At 40.5% G+C, this 14,984-nt stretch overlaps 2 protein-coding genes across 2 annotated transcripts in view; both read left to right on the plus strand.

Annotated features, from left to right (window-relative positions):
- Window positions 1-1,739, plus strand: part of mrps2 (mitochondrial ribosomal protein S2) — a 2,637-nt gene extending 898 nt beyond the window's left edge. The window contains exon 4 of the mRNA XM_005720204.1: window positions 588-1,739. Coding sequence (XP_005720261.1) covers window positions 588-1,134 — 547 coding nt within the window. The 3' untranslated portion in view covers window positions 1,135-1,739. The remainder of the gene's footprint in view (window positions 1-587) is intronic.
- Window positions 1,740-6,140: 4,401 nt separating this feature from the next.
- dipk1b (divergent protein kinase domain 1B) lies at window positions 6,141-14,054 on the plus strand. Its single transcript, XM_005720205.1, has 5 exons — window positions 6,141-6,789; window positions 8,840-8,974; window positions 10,770-10,877; window positions 12,508-12,684; window positions 12,931-14,054. The coding sequence occupies exons 1-5, from the start codon at window positions 6,721-6,723 to the stop codon at window positions 13,741-13,743; spliced, it is 1,302 nt and encodes a 433-aa protein (XP_005720262.1). The 5' UTR covers window positions 6,141-6,720; the 3' UTR covers window positions 13,744-14,054.
- The last annotated feature ends 930 nt before the right edge of the window (window positions 14,055-14,984 follow it).

The raw sequence follows: 14,984 nt of genomic DNA on the forward strand, positions 1-14,984 counted from the left end.
GTTCCTGTGGGGTTTAGGTATTCCCAACATGTGAAACTAATCTCACATGATAGAGGCGTGTTCAGTCACTACTTGGCACATGTTAGATTTTAGACCTTCTGTCTATTGCTTAGTCTGTCTGCATATTATGCAATGGCTGAATAAAGTATAACTTTTTTATCTTGAACAGTGTCATTTGCCCAGAACTCCTAGTGGTAGTCTCCTGTGGATAAAAAGTGGGGAGTTATTAATTTAAAAAAAAAATGCCATAAATCTTCATGCTTTAAACCCCTGTTTATTAAATTGGAAGTTTGTTTGGTAACACTTCTGGTTATTAATGGTAACAGCAAGCATAAATACCACAGGTCCTAGAACCTTGAAGGAAGAGATACAAACTTGTTGTTTTAATACAGATGGCATTTCTTTTAACTATTCCATAACTAACCTATTGTCATTAAATGCTTCTAACAGAAAGCTCCAGCAGCAGGAAATGTTTTGGTTACTTGGTCGATCATTTCATCAGGAATGTAGCTATTAGAGCTATGTTATTTTATTCAGCAGTAGTGATTCAAGTGACATTTTTCTGAATTATAATTCCGTGTTTCTAGGCTCATGGAGCCGTATCTCTACGGCTGTCGTTTGGATCATGACATTATCAATCTGGACCAGACTATGGAGCACCTTCAGCTAGCCCTCAACTTCACCGCCCACATAGCGTATCGCGGTGGCATCATCCTGTTTGTCAGCAGGCGGCGTCAGTTTGGCCATCTGGTAGAGACCACGGCCAAAGATTGTGGAGAGTATGCGCACACGCGGTACTGGCAGGGCGGCCTCCTCACCAACGCCAACATCCAGTACGGCCCAGGAGTCCGCCTACCGGATCTCATCATATTCCTTTCAACTCTCAACAACGTCTTTCAGCAGCACGTGGGCATCAGAGACGCAGCCAAGATGAACATTCCCACAGTGGGTGTGGTGGACTCAAACTGCAACCCCAGCCTGGTGACGTACCCCGTGCCCGGGAACGACGACACTCCAGCTGCCGTCGAGCTCTATTGTCGTTTGTTTAAGATGACCATCAACCGTGCCAAAGACAGAAGGAAACAGATGGAGCTCATTCATGGTCTGTCAGCGCCCACCTCGCAGATCTCATGATATTAATACTTAAATTTAAACCAAAAAACAAGAGATGTTGAAAAGCCTACATTCTTTAATCTGAAGCTCATCAACTGTGTAGTGTATCCTGTTTTATGTTGATACACTACAAATTTGAAATAAATTTTGGCTTCCTCCTTCCATTACACATCTGCACTTGGAAAACATCTGGTTTAACAGTCAGTAAAATATGGCTCAAAGTTAACATTGGTGCAAATTTATGTGAATATCACAGCTGTAAATCGCTGAAATAACAAAGTGGTGATCAATTGTTGAAATCCTGGCGTGGGAGAGTGATGATCATTTGCAGTTGCAGACTGAAAGAAAAGTATCTAAGTCATTTTCACAACTGTATTTGCTCTCTTGCGGTCTATGTAAGTGTTTAGGCCATGAAATGTGTTTCTGTAAACAAAAATACCTCTGCAGAAAGTCAGCCAAGTGATGCAGAACATAAGCAACCTATGAACTACACATGAACATTAATTAAAAGCAGTTTCTGAAAGTGTACACTGAAGTAATGCCTGTTCATCTAGTTAGGAATGAAACAAGCAGGATTAATACATATATACATACACTGGAGGGATGCAGCATCATTTAAAGAAGAGTATACATGGATATTGAATGAAATAATCTGAAGCCTTGAGTCCTTAATGTGTAGCTCATCAGCTGTATAGTGTGTCCTATTTCATGTGACGTTTGCGGCAGTTGGTTAAGTTTAGTTTCTCCCAGCTTCCGTAGTTGTATCCTGTAGCGACCTTCTATGGCCACGAGGTGGATAAGTAGCTGTCACGTCAAAACGGTGAGTGGGTGTATGTGAGTGGGAAGAAGTTTATTAGCTTGCATTTTATGATGTACTACCACAACAGTCGACGTGTTCCTGCATATACAGTCATATTTCAGTTGTTCGGTTGTTTGTAACCGCGGTCCGCAACAAGCAGTTTCAAGGTTTCAGGCTGACGCTCGCGAGCGCCGACATGTTTAACAAACCTGCAGACAGACTGTTGGAGACGTCAAGAGCAATCACAATAGCAAAGCTTATTTCCTTTCAAAGCCTTATTACTTATATCATTACTGCTGTTTAGAGTCAGTTATTTTTCTCGCACGCTGTGAAACACAAATCCTACACTCTAATACAACTTGCAGCCTTTATCCCAAATGCATTCCACATTATTACTTTAAAGCTTAATTGCCATCGTTTGATTCTGCTAAGTAAGCATTATTTTGTTTGTTGAAGTAAGATTTTTAAGCTAATCGGGGTAAAATAAAATGAGTGTCTGAGATTCGAACTCGTACGATATGTAGGGCTCGTCCTTTTGCAGCTGATGGCGGGCTTGTCGGCCTCACAATTCTTGTGAAATTGTAACTAGATGTATGGGTAACAGTAACATATTAAATAAGTTACTGTTTAAATAAATAATTTAAATAAGTTCCGCTTTTTTGTGTGTAAGTTCTTCCTGTCAACTTTTTGAAGGCGAGGCAAATGTTCACATGAGTCTTACTAAGAGGAACGAAAACGTTAAGGCCACAGACAGAGGGGGCTGGTCAGGGTAAGTGTTTTTTTTTTTTATCAGGTTAGTATGATGGAGAAGAGTGGTAGGAGATAGGGATTTTAACACTAGCCTAGGCTTGTAATCTTCCTGTACATTAACGGTAAGTGACTAACATTTGTTAGTCAAGGAAGTCATGAAATGAACTAAAAAATTAATAAATAAATACTCACCAAAAATGTTTCAGCTAATTGTCATTTGAACGAATGACTTATTTCTTATTTGCAGATGTACCGTCCAGCTCTTGGAAAACAGATTTTAATGAACCAACGAAAAACTTCCATTGGTATGTAAAAATATTTGCATCGCTGTGATTTTAAATGGAATAGTTTCGTGTGTTTTTTCATATTTGTTTTATGGATGTTGTGTCCAACTTAATTTTTTAACTGTGCTAGCTGTGATACAAGAATTTTGCAGATCTGGGATAAATGAAGCATATCTTATTTTTTATTTATTTATTTTTGTTTCTATAGATAAATATGAGGAGAGAAGAGGTGCCATTGCTTTACCTTCATGCAGATGAAGGCGGTTGAGCTGAAGTGAAGGCCGTTCACAAGATGGTAACAGGTTTTGTTAAAAAGCTTTTGACTCTTTATTGCCCCTTGAGACGCAACCCTGGCTCCAGTGCCTCTGTTGCGCAGTAAGTCGGCAGAAAGTAACGGGCTCTCGATAGCTCAAATCCACTCTTTCGTGGGCTTTGGGTATGGAACCGGGCCAGATATTTACTCTCAATCTACCATGAAGGTGTTGTGTTCCTGCCAGTCAGTAGTTGTGTGCTATTTAAATCAATTTAACAACTCTACCTTTCTAAAGCTTATTTTTTTGTATACATGGTCTCATTATGGATACATTCAGTCAGATTTATAGCTGTGTATCTAACAAAGTGGCTACTTTAATATATAATGAATATATTTTGAATGTAACAAATGTATGTATGTAGTCCTCATTGTCCATAAATGACAAAGAGGACTACATGACAGTTTTTGGCATACAATTTTGAATTGCCTTTACAGTTAATTTGATTCAAATGTCAATGTGAATGTTTCCATTATATAGATGTCAAGGTTTGCACTTTAATGGTTCAGACGCGCTTGTGGAGCAGCAGCGGCTTGGCTTCAGGAAGGTACGAATTAATACTTTTGCTCTCATTCAGTCTGCCCATTGAGGCATTGCTGTCCAACATTTCTTGACCCTGTGACATAGTGGGACTAGGAGTCCAAATGTCTGCATCATCTTAGGCTTCAGTCACACTGATAAACCCCCTGGGTAACCAACACGAGGCCGATCCAGCAATTTGAATTCTTTACATTTCAGGATACTGTTCTTTAACCCTCTGGGGTCGCCGGATGCGCTGGCGACCCCAGAGGGTTAAAGAACGATAAGAATTATAGATATTGTGCTTGCAACACTGGAATTTCATAAATGAATGAATCGCTTGGCTTGCAAAGTATGATGTCACAACAATGTGATTGGTCACTTGCAATGTTGAACCTGGAACAACATTTATTATGATGATGTGGGAACAACACCAACACGAGGATATCAGATCATCCAACCAGCACTAGTGAGGGAAATGTCTCTATTCTGTGAATAGTTGCTGGGTGAAATTTGTTTCAGTTGCTAGCAGGTTATGTCAGTTGCCAGTAGTTTGTTTGCGTGCAAGATGCCAACTTGTTTGCAAACACCTAGTACTCACTAAGCAGCAGTGAACTGTGAAAAGTGAAACAAACTAGAAACAGAAAACACTCACCTTCAAAGTAAAAGTGTGTTAGTGAAATGTGTCAGTTGCTGCAGTAAGGCACAGCTTTTACTTTGAAGGGGAATACTTTGTGTTTCACTTGTCACAGTTTCCTTACTGCTCTTTGTGTCTTTCACAAAAACTACGGGTAGCCTATTGCTTTGGTAATTAGCCAAAACAGTCGCAAGGAGGGGTTTTTTGCACAACCCTCTTTGCAGCCAATTTCACTTAACAGCAGCCAATAACCTCCAGCAACCAACCACCAAAGAGACAAACATTTTCCCTTTGTGAAGTACAACATACAGGTTTTTTGCAACCTGAGAAGTGATGAAATTCTTGTTGAAACTTGAAATGGACATAAACAAACTCCTACATGATTTGTCTTCGCAGGTGACTACCCAGTGTGCCTCAGGGTTGGAGACGATGTTATTTCCAGGAGCTCTAACGATTCCTCACCACCTGACTCCTCCATTCAGCTTGCTCTCTCTTCATTTCTTGATTTCCTGTTTGAGCATTTCATCCGCCTTACTTCCATTAGTTTGTTTTTCTTTTGCTTAACTGTTGAAGACATTGTTTTTTCAGTTGTATTTTTCATTTTGATTACGTGCATATGAAGCGTAATGTCCTCGTTGCGCGTAATCACATATGAAAGATTACTTTGGCAATTGCATTTGTGGTGAGTGCTATATCAGCTTTTCCCACAATCAAATCACTTTGATGATCATATGATAAAGGCAAGTGTTTGTGTGTGTCGATCCATTCCCTAGGAAATGATGATTTCCTTTCCTGTTTGCTCACATTTACAAACGGAAAATATGTAATGGGAGCTTTTACTTGACTACTTAGCTGGTGTAGAATTTGACATGCATGAAACAGAAAATGTAATAAAATAAATTGACATGAAATAAAATTATTTTCCTGAAAGTTGTAAAATGTCTGTTTTAAAAATAATATAGCTTAATAGGGAAGAGCAAAACAAACAAAAAGTTCAAAGAATTACTGATGAAAAGACTTAATTACAGAGGTATGTAAAAATTAGGAGCACTAGCAAAAGACTGCAAAATTAAATAGAATTCATTGTAGTAAAAAACAAGGAAAGCAAATGTCATCATGCATTGAAGTGGCTCAGTGTGAAGTGTAGCACATGGGGCAAAAATGACTGCACACATGTGGGATCAGTGCTGAACTTGAGGCAAGATCAGAGGTTTTGCGTTATGTAGGAAAGATTGCCTGCGTCACTCTTTGTTCAGTTATGTTATGGTTCGGCAGCAAATGTCATTTCCCCACCTCTGAGAGTTGCTTCCACTGTTTTTTCACCCAGACCACACTTAGATGATCCACCTGTTCTTCCGGCAGGTAGTGATTTTAGCACTTTAGCTCTACCCACTGCAAAGAAATCAATTCTTTTGACTTTGGTTTTCTTTGAGGAGGTTTCACTACAAGTTCTGGACTCATGCAGCACAAAAAGCGACAAGTGGATCCATGCCATGCCCTCCACAATATGAAAGAGTCATTGAATCCCCTCAGTAGAGGTGAGCCAAGCAATCCAAATAACGATAGTGCCGATACCAACACCGTTATTGGTTTTGGATCAAGCCTAGCATGAATGGAATCTTTGTTTCTATCCTCTTATCCCTTCGGCAGGAAATCTATGCCATGACTTGTGATGTACGCATAAACTCATTTTAACCCTACGAGGTAACCTGACACGCACCTCCAAAAATGCAAAATGCAGTATGGGCAGCACTATCCCTTCTCGGGGCTTTCCTTCAATTTGTCAGCCGCAGGTTGCAAGGAAGGAGGCGCGGTAAGATTTCCCGTCGGCAGATAAAATCCCGTCAGCTCTGACGCCTCTCCCTTTAAGATGCGCAGCAGCGAGTCTCTGGGAAACAGGCTGTGCGCTCGTCGGGTCCAAGCAGCGCTTATTTCTTTGTCACAATGATGCCTTCTTTGATCTGATTGGACGGTGAAGGTGCTGCTGGTCTAATATTCGGAAAATATCGGGGATCATAGCTGAGGATCTCTCTGATTCTGGGCCGCGTCGGTCGTTCTGTGGCCCCGATGGAGCTGAAATATCGCTCAGCTTCAAGGACACACTCTTCATCATATTTTTTGAGCGGCTGAATGATTTCTATTGAAAACACACGCTGTGATCAAGGCAAGCAAAGAGAAGAAAACAGCTCGAAAAGCAGCTCGTTGTAATAACCAGTAAATATGCGACGCGTGTCGTGGTTTACTGCGAGAATGTGATCAGACGGGACTCTGGTTTCTCGCTCTGCTGCCTCCGAAAAAGAGTCGCTCATGATGCCCAGGGCTTTGCGGAGACTGGTCCATTTGATGCTGTTCTGCCCTTTATCCAAAGGCCTGCAGGTAGGCTATGGGACTGCACAATGTCAGTCTTTTTGTCACTAACTGTCCACCAGCAGCATGCACGACCACTGACCAAACCGTCAGTTCACTTCACATGCATGCATGAAACCCCCCGTAACGAATACAAGTGCAGCGCAATGTATGGTAGTTATCTCTGCGTTATCCTATAGTCAGGTGACAGGCTGCTGGTTCATTCATTGTTTACCTAGATACCCCAGAATTTTGCAGCCACGGGTTCACAGGTTTGCAGTGCATACACGACTGTAAAAGCATTATTTAATAACAGTACAAGTTGGATCATAAACATTCTGCTTATGCTAATTCTGCTTAGTACTACACTTTTGTGTAGCATTACATTTTGTGTTAATGCATGTGATGCCCGCTCTTCCCGCAGCTATCCTATTGCAGAGCATTCAAATCAGTGGTTCCCAGCTGCTGTTTGTGGCCCATTATACAAAAATCAGTAAATAGAGATGCACAGATAGTGATAAGTCTAGGCTGATGTTGATATTTAAAAGAAGAATTTAACTCATAGTTCTTCTGATACAGTTTATTGCTGTTTATTTTCTTATTTATCCTCCCTTTTCTCCCAGACATTTCCATCTTCTATTTTGGACATTAGACAGAGATGTGACAACACACAAACATCAGTCTAAATGTCATCTTATTTATCAGTCTAAAAATACCAGTGATTGGCTGTATACTGGTACATCTCTAGATCTACAATAGGAAGTCTCTTCTATTCTAATTTACTTGTTTCTTTTAGGAGTGGAAACTATTCAGTATTTACAGAAAATCAAAGAGAGAAGTATCAATTACTAAACTATTTCCTATGCCGGTGCTATGAAGAAATATTTGCCCTTGGTTCTTGTTTTTTTTTTTCTTTTTTGCATATTTCTCAGACTTAAGTGTTTTAAATCCTTCAACAGTTTTTAATTTTAGGCAAAGATAACCCAAGTAAATACAAAATGCAGTTTTTTAAATGATGATTTTATTCATTAAGGTAAAAAACGACTATATTTAGATGCTACAATCTAAAGAAACAACAACAGGTGAGGAACAAAGTCACTCACATCTATCAGTTAGGAAAGCTTTGTAAAGCTATTTCTAAGGCTTTGGGACTTGTGTCCAGCCTACCAAAATTACTCCAAGAACACGTCAGCGACTCATCCAGGAGGTCACAAAAGAATACACACCAACAAAAACAGAACTGCAGGCCTCACTTAACTCAGTTAAGGTCAAAGTTCTTGATTCGACAATCAGAGATTGAGGAAAAATGGCGTCCGTTGGTGAGTTCCAAGGAGATAAACATTCAAACATGGTGGTGGTAGTGTGATGGTCTGGGGCTGCTCCAGGACTTGGACGACTTTCTATAAGTGATGGAACCATAAATTCTACTCTCGACCAGAAAATCCTGAAGGAGAATTTCCAGCCATTGGTTCGTGCCTTGAAGCTTAAGAGCACCTGTGAAAGGCTCAAAAAGAAAAAAGAAAAAAATGTAGCTTTGGAGTTGCCTTGTTAAAGTGAAAATTGAGAAACTTTGACCTTCAACAAGCTATTCATGTTCAAAGACTCTCAAATGTGGCTGAATTAAAACAATTCTTCAGTTTTCTCCACAGTGACGTGCTGTGAAATAATCATTGCCAGTTATGGCAAACGCCTGATTGCAGTTCTTTCTGCCAAGGGTGAAACAGCCAGTTATTAGTTTTAAGGGGTAATTGCTTTCTCGCACAGATCCAGGGAGGCTTGGACAGTATTTTTCTCTTAACAATTGAAATCCACATTTAAAAACGGCATTTTGTATTTCCTCGGTTTGTCTTTGTCTAATATTAGAAATTGTTTAATGATCTGAAACATGCAAGTGTGACAAATCTGCAAATATAAATGTGCAAAATACAAAAAATCAGGAAGTCCTTAGTTTCATGTAGTTGAGTGTCTCAATTCCACCTTAAGGTTGGGTGACCAGCTGTTCATTCATTCATTCACAGCCTGGGTTTAATTAGACTTCTTTTCTTCCTGCCATGCGCCCATTTTCTACCAACCTCCACAGAGTCGCCTTCCAGCTATTAAAGTGAAGTACCTTCTGCTGGCATGGCTGGGCATCCTCGTCATCAGCTGGATCGTCTACATGCAGTATGCCTCCTACTCTGAGCTGTGCCGTGGGCATGTTTGCCACATGGTCATCGTAAGTATTATCTTTGAGTTAAATAAAACTCAGTTACATGGTTTAATCGAATTCAAGCCTATAAATCAAGATAAATTTGATAGTGTAGGATATCTGTGAATGTGGCATAAAAATACTGACTGTGGCAGTGAGTAAAGTCCTAACCACAGATTACAGGCTTTCCAAACTACTGCACGACAATAAAGGTAGCTTTCAGGGTAACCAAGACAAAAACTACAATCACATTAATTCAGATCATAACACAATCACTGGAAAGAGCAGATCTTTTGCTTTTCCCAAGACAAAAACGAAAGAATTCAGAATAAAAACAACAGTATAAATAATAATTTCATAGGTTTTAAAAAGTACATGGCAAGACAGTGGAACAGAGGGACACGAGGTCTGTGTTTTGAGGTAGAGTGCATGGCCAGTGTCTTAAACTTGTGGTACCAGGGTGCTCTTACAGGACACAACCCCACTACCCACCCGTAGGATTGTAACATCAGTTTAGCTGTTTGGTCTTAGCTCATTTGACTACAGTTTCATGTGGTTTAACCACATAACAGACAAAATGTGACTGTTTGTATTTACATAAATGAAGAAAATGATTTCATACCATGCTAGTTTTGTGCTGCTGAGGTGAGACGCACAGATGTCTAGTTCCCCTCTGTTGCGTTCTGTGTTGGGGACTTGGGAGAAATGTGTCTCCTCGGTCAGGTGATGTCAGGTAAACTGCACATGGTGCTGGGCTCTTTGCTGCTTTGTGACAACATACTGAATATAACTCAGTGGGTTACTCCATTCTGATGAATTTCATGCACACCACTTTACATGAGTAAGTATAGCATCCTTCTAGGAAAGAAGTAAAACTGGCACTCTCTGATTCCATATCCATGAAAAATCTCAAAGGACATAGCTGGAAATGGGATTTTTTTTCTTTCTTGTCTGCTAATTATAAAGGTACAAAACTTCATAGTCAGCATGCAATTTTTTAACTAATGTAGCAGTTTAAGATAAACTTAAGCCTCATTTACTGGTGGTCAAGATCAATGTTTCTTTAGTCCAATACACCTCTGGTATGTGGATGGGAAAAGCCAGGAATTCCACTGAGATTGCTAACTAACCACCTGAACCCAAGTCACATGTCCTAGTGTTTTTCCTGGTGTCAGGTCCATATTTAGAGACACAGACCCAGCCTCAGGAGGCCACAAGTTATTGTATTCCCAGCGTCGGTCCCAAGCTTGGATAAATGGGCGGTTTGCATCAGGAAGGGTAAGCGAAACCATCCAGTGTAACTGAAAGAAGCTTCATATTTCATATCTTTTTTTTCTGTAAACATACCTGTTGAAATCGTGCATTCTCTCTGATTCATTAATCCATAACAGAAACATTGAACTTTAACGTTTAAGACACAGTCACACAGACTTCAAGCATTTCACTGGTCCAGACCACTTAAGATCAAAGTGGGATGCATCTGGCCCACAATGTAAAGTGAGTTTGAAGCCCCTGATCTATGTCAGTCTGAGCAGTACAACCACACTAAAATGCTACTGGACACGCACAAAGTAGAAGCTCTGCAATGACGTGTTAGAAATGCACGTCTCTCAAAGTCAAAAGGGTACGTAAAGGCAAGAAGGAGCATGGAGAACAGTGTGTCAGGTTAGGCAAATCTGGTTAGATTCACCTGACCTCTAGCAAAGATATTTTCCCTTTAAGTAAACAGACATTGGAGGGCTAAATATAGAGAGCTCAAGTACTGGATGCATAAATAGAGGCTTATTTCTGTTTCCTGCAATTTCTGTTTTGGTTTCTGCAGTGTGATCATTATAGAAGAGGCATAATATCAGGTTCATCCTGCAAGGCACTATGTGACCAGAGAACGCTAACTCTGCAGCGCTGCATGTCCACCTCCTCCACACATCAGGTAAAACAAACACTCACAACTTACACATGCATGGAGAATAGCCTTTGAGAGAACAATATATTTCCAAATTCATGTTAGTGCACATCTGTTTTTTTAAATTTAATCAATAATTTTATTATAGATTGCCTCATAATTTTTACTGGAACATGAAAAAAACATAACAGCAATTGTAGTAACAAATAAAAAGTAAATGATTTGACATATTTGATACTAATTATAGTATCGATATGACTGTCAGTGTTAAAGGATGTCTATAAAAAACATACTGCAGCCACTAGATTGTCACACACAGTTGGTTTTTTTTCAGGGCCATTCCATATTTGGCTCTAAAGCTGAGTCACCAGCTAACAGTGGCAATCTTGGTTAGCAAGGTACATCCAGTGACTGTATGGGTAGTGGGTGTATCTGATATACCATATTGGTGTTGTTCCTGTGTCATCATAATAGTGTTGGTCCAGGATAAATATAATATAATCCAAATATAACAAGGAATCTTTTCTTATGGACTCAAACAAGTTTTGCTGAAAAACTGAGTATGGAACAAGCAAAGCTTAATACTAAACAATATATATAACTTATATAAATGTATATATAACTTAATATTGCACACATGCAAAATCGAAATTCCAATTTAATAACACATCAGTGGAATTCATTTCTTAAATAAAAATTGTATTTGCAGCTTTCTGAATTAAATTTTATCATTTTATCATTTATCAGATTTTCATCATATTCTCCCACCTGTCCAGAAAGCTCCTGTTTTCTGCCTTTCTTTTTGCCATTTTGGGATAGTTAGCATGGCAGTATTTGCATGGTTGCTATGACTATGGTCAACAGAGGAGAGGGTGCTAATGGGTCCTGTCGTGACTGACGTGCCAAAACACCAACAGAGCATTCTGGGAATTGTAGTATTAGCAGTACATGAACTGTATAATACCATCAGGCCAGCTCTAATAGTAATCTTGTATGGCTTCGCGGCCCGCGGGCCAGAGTTTGACACCTATGCTCTACCTAATCACATGTGCCAAGGTGTGAAGACGGGTGTAGGTCACAATCAGCCAAGGTTTCGGGTGAGCTCATTGTGAAACCTAGCCTCACCCTATCATGTGATTTCCTGAGGTCAGATGGCCCAGGATTAACGCCCACTCACATCCTGGGCCATCTGACCTCAGGAAATCACATCATTAGCCATATCATATATGAAGAAGCTTCTCGGATGAGAGGTGAGACGCCTTCATGCAACTAAAAAAAGTCCAGACGCTTTTCTTTCCAAGAAAGTTTGTTTTGTTTTTTTTCATTAAATGTAGTCATTTATTATATACTCACTCTCTGGGCAGTAGTTACTTGCTTGCTTGCCAAATGTGACATTTTAAATCATACTGAACTCTCTATATATTGATAATACTCACCACACTTGTTAGAATAATAGTTTCTATGTTATTAAGACTTTAATAGATTGTTAACATGACCCCACTCTACACCCCTTATTCAAAAACCCTCCCAGCTATTGTGTTCACAGACAGAATGGCACACACTCAAACGAAAAACAACAAAATTAAAAAATTCCTTCTGGAGCTATTTTGGACATATTCTTCCTCATCTAACTAAAGTCATATTTTCATATTTGCAGGTATACAATGGACTGTGGAAGGAGAAGCCTGTGGTAATTAAATGTGGCGTTGAAGATCCGGTGAAAACTGACGGAGTGCCCGACTCCATGCTGCGACAGGAGATGAGCCTGTTTGACAAACCCACACGTGGAACCTCGATGGATGAATTTAAAGAGATGCTGCACAGTTTCCTTAAGGTTTCCAGGCCGATAGACTATTTTATAATAACAGTGAACAACTGTCACCACAGAAGTCACATGCTAATAGAAAACTACACATGCCTATTAGGAAACATTGGTTATGCATTAGTGCATCCAAATGAGCTCAGATCTAGAGATCTTTTTTATGTTACGTGTTATACAGGCCAAGATCTTATTGTCAAGGTTTTTTTTATATTTGTATCTACAACACATTTATAACATGCATTCACCTCCTTCCTGCAGGTTAACCTCGGTGAACAGTCATCTTTGAGCACCTTGGTGGACAGAGTCATCACGCTTGCTGATGTCAACCAAGATGGCAAAGTGTCACTAGCAGAGGCCAAGTCTATCTGGGCTCTCCTCCAGATCAACGAGTTCCTCCTGATGGTGGCGCTGCAGGAGAAGGAGCACACCCCGAAACTGTTGGGCTTCTGTGGAGATTTGTATGTGACGGAGCGTGTAAGCCACAACTCACTCTACAGGCTCGAGGTGCCAAATTCCCTGCAGTCTATCGTCCCAGAGGCCTTGAGCTCCAGCCTGAACCACTGGCTCGCGCCAGCTTGGCCCCGCCGAGCTCGCATCACCATTGGCCTGCTGGAATTTGTGGAAGAGGTCTTCCACGGCTCCTACGGGAGCTTCCTAATATGTGACGCCAATCCTTACCACGTTGGCTACAATTCAAAGTACGACTGCAAGATGGCCAACCTTCGCAGCGTGTCATCAGAAGCTGTTGTGCGGGGATTTTTGAAGGGACGGCGATGTGAGACGAATGCAGACTGCACGTATGGGCGGGACTGCACGGCCACCTGCGATCGGCTGGTGAAGCAGTGTAACACAGAGGTTGTGCAGCCTAATCTCGCTAAAGTGTGCGTGCTGCTGCAGGACTATCTGCTTTTCGGAGCGCCTTCAGACCTTCGTGGGGATCTGGAAAAACAGCTGCGCACCTGTGTGACACTCAGCGGGTTGGCAAGCCAAATGGAGGTTCACCACTCACTAGTGCTCAACAACCTGAAGACGTTACTGTGGAAGAAGATTTCAAACACTCAGTACTCCTGAAAAACGGATGCTCTACTATAAATGAATTGTTACATGAAGACAGGTGGTTTTTGGTTATGACGCTTGCAGTAAATGTTTTAGAGGGTCGTGTTTAATCATGTATTTTCACTCTACACTGACTGTGAATAACAGGAAACTGTGAACTACTGAATATACAATGTGAAGCAGGCTTTATTCCCACTATAATCCCTATCATGCTTTTGTGTTCCAATGGGTCTGTTTGCACATAATATTCTCAGGACACTACCTGTAACGTTGTTTCTAAGAATCTGGATGTAAATAATCCATTTTTAAAATAAATGAAGCAACATGTTGGATTATTTGTGGTTTCATAGAATTGCTTTTTTCTGTCCTTGGTAACGTGCAATTGGGAGTGGTACAGCTAGAAATATCAGAAAAATATCGCAGCTTCTTTTGTATAAATCAGTTTGCATCTCAATCAGAGAGTCACCACGTGTAGAATCTTTCTGAAATGATGACACTTGAACTGCAGACATCGTTGACATTAGGTGTCCCTAATCATGCCACAAAATTGTTGTTCACATAAATGTTTGCAGATGTAATAACATCAATTTCAAGTGACTTGTTCATTGGTCTTCTGAGTACCAAGTCTATGATCTCAGGACTTGTGCCTAGACTTGGTTTCTTAAAAGGTTGCAGAATATATATATATACTGCTCAAAAAATGAAAGGAACACTTTGAAAACACATCAGATCTCAATGGGAAAAACAATTATGTTGGATATCTATACTGATATGGACAGGGTAACATGTTAGGAATGAAAGGATGCTGGATCATTTTATGGAAATGAAAATGATTAACCCACTGAGGGCTGAATTCAAAGTAAAAGTGAAAAAAATATGTGGCAGGCTAGTGCATTTGACAAAAATGTAATTGCAGCAGCTCTAAATGTTCGGTAGTTTGTATGACCTGCACGTGCATGTGTGAATGTCTGACAACATCAGAGCATGCTCCTAATAAGATGGTAGATAGTGTCCTGAGGGTTTACACCAGGACATCACTGAGCCTCTGAACAGCCTGAGTGCATCCTGGCAGCATGGGATGGACATAACGCCCTAGAGATGTTCTCTTGGATTTAGGTCAGGTGGGTGTGGGAGCCAGTGAATGGGACCCATGACACCCAGGACCCATGGCACAAGCATAGAGTCTGATAATGGGTTCAAAATGTTCATTTTGGTCCCATTGTAAGGCTGCCTTTGTCTGGGCATCCCTCCTTGGA

The sequence above is a fragment of the Pundamilia nyererei genome, unplaced genomic scaffold (assembly GCF_000239375.1).
Source record: "Pundamilia nyererei isolate P.nyererei 1_Seehausen unplaced genomic scaffold, PunNye1.0 scaffold00002, whole genome shotgun sequence".
Lineage (NCBI taxonomy): Eukaryota > Metazoa > Chordata > Actinopteri > Cichliformes > Cichlidae > Pundamilia > Pundamilia nyererei.

Coding starts and splice junctions, on each gene's coding strand:
- dipk1b (XM_005720205.1), top strand. CDS start 6,721: ATGATGCCCAGGGCTTTGCGGAGACTGGTCCATTTGATGCTGTTCTGC. Junction 6,790..8,839: donor CTTTATCCAAAGGCCTGCAG/GTAGGCTATGGG, acceptor CAACCTCCACAG/AGTCGCCTTCCAGCTATTAA. Junction 8,975..10,769: donor ATGTTTGCCACATGGTCATC/GTAAGTATTATC, acceptor TGGTTTCTGCAG/TGTGATCATTATAGAAGAGG.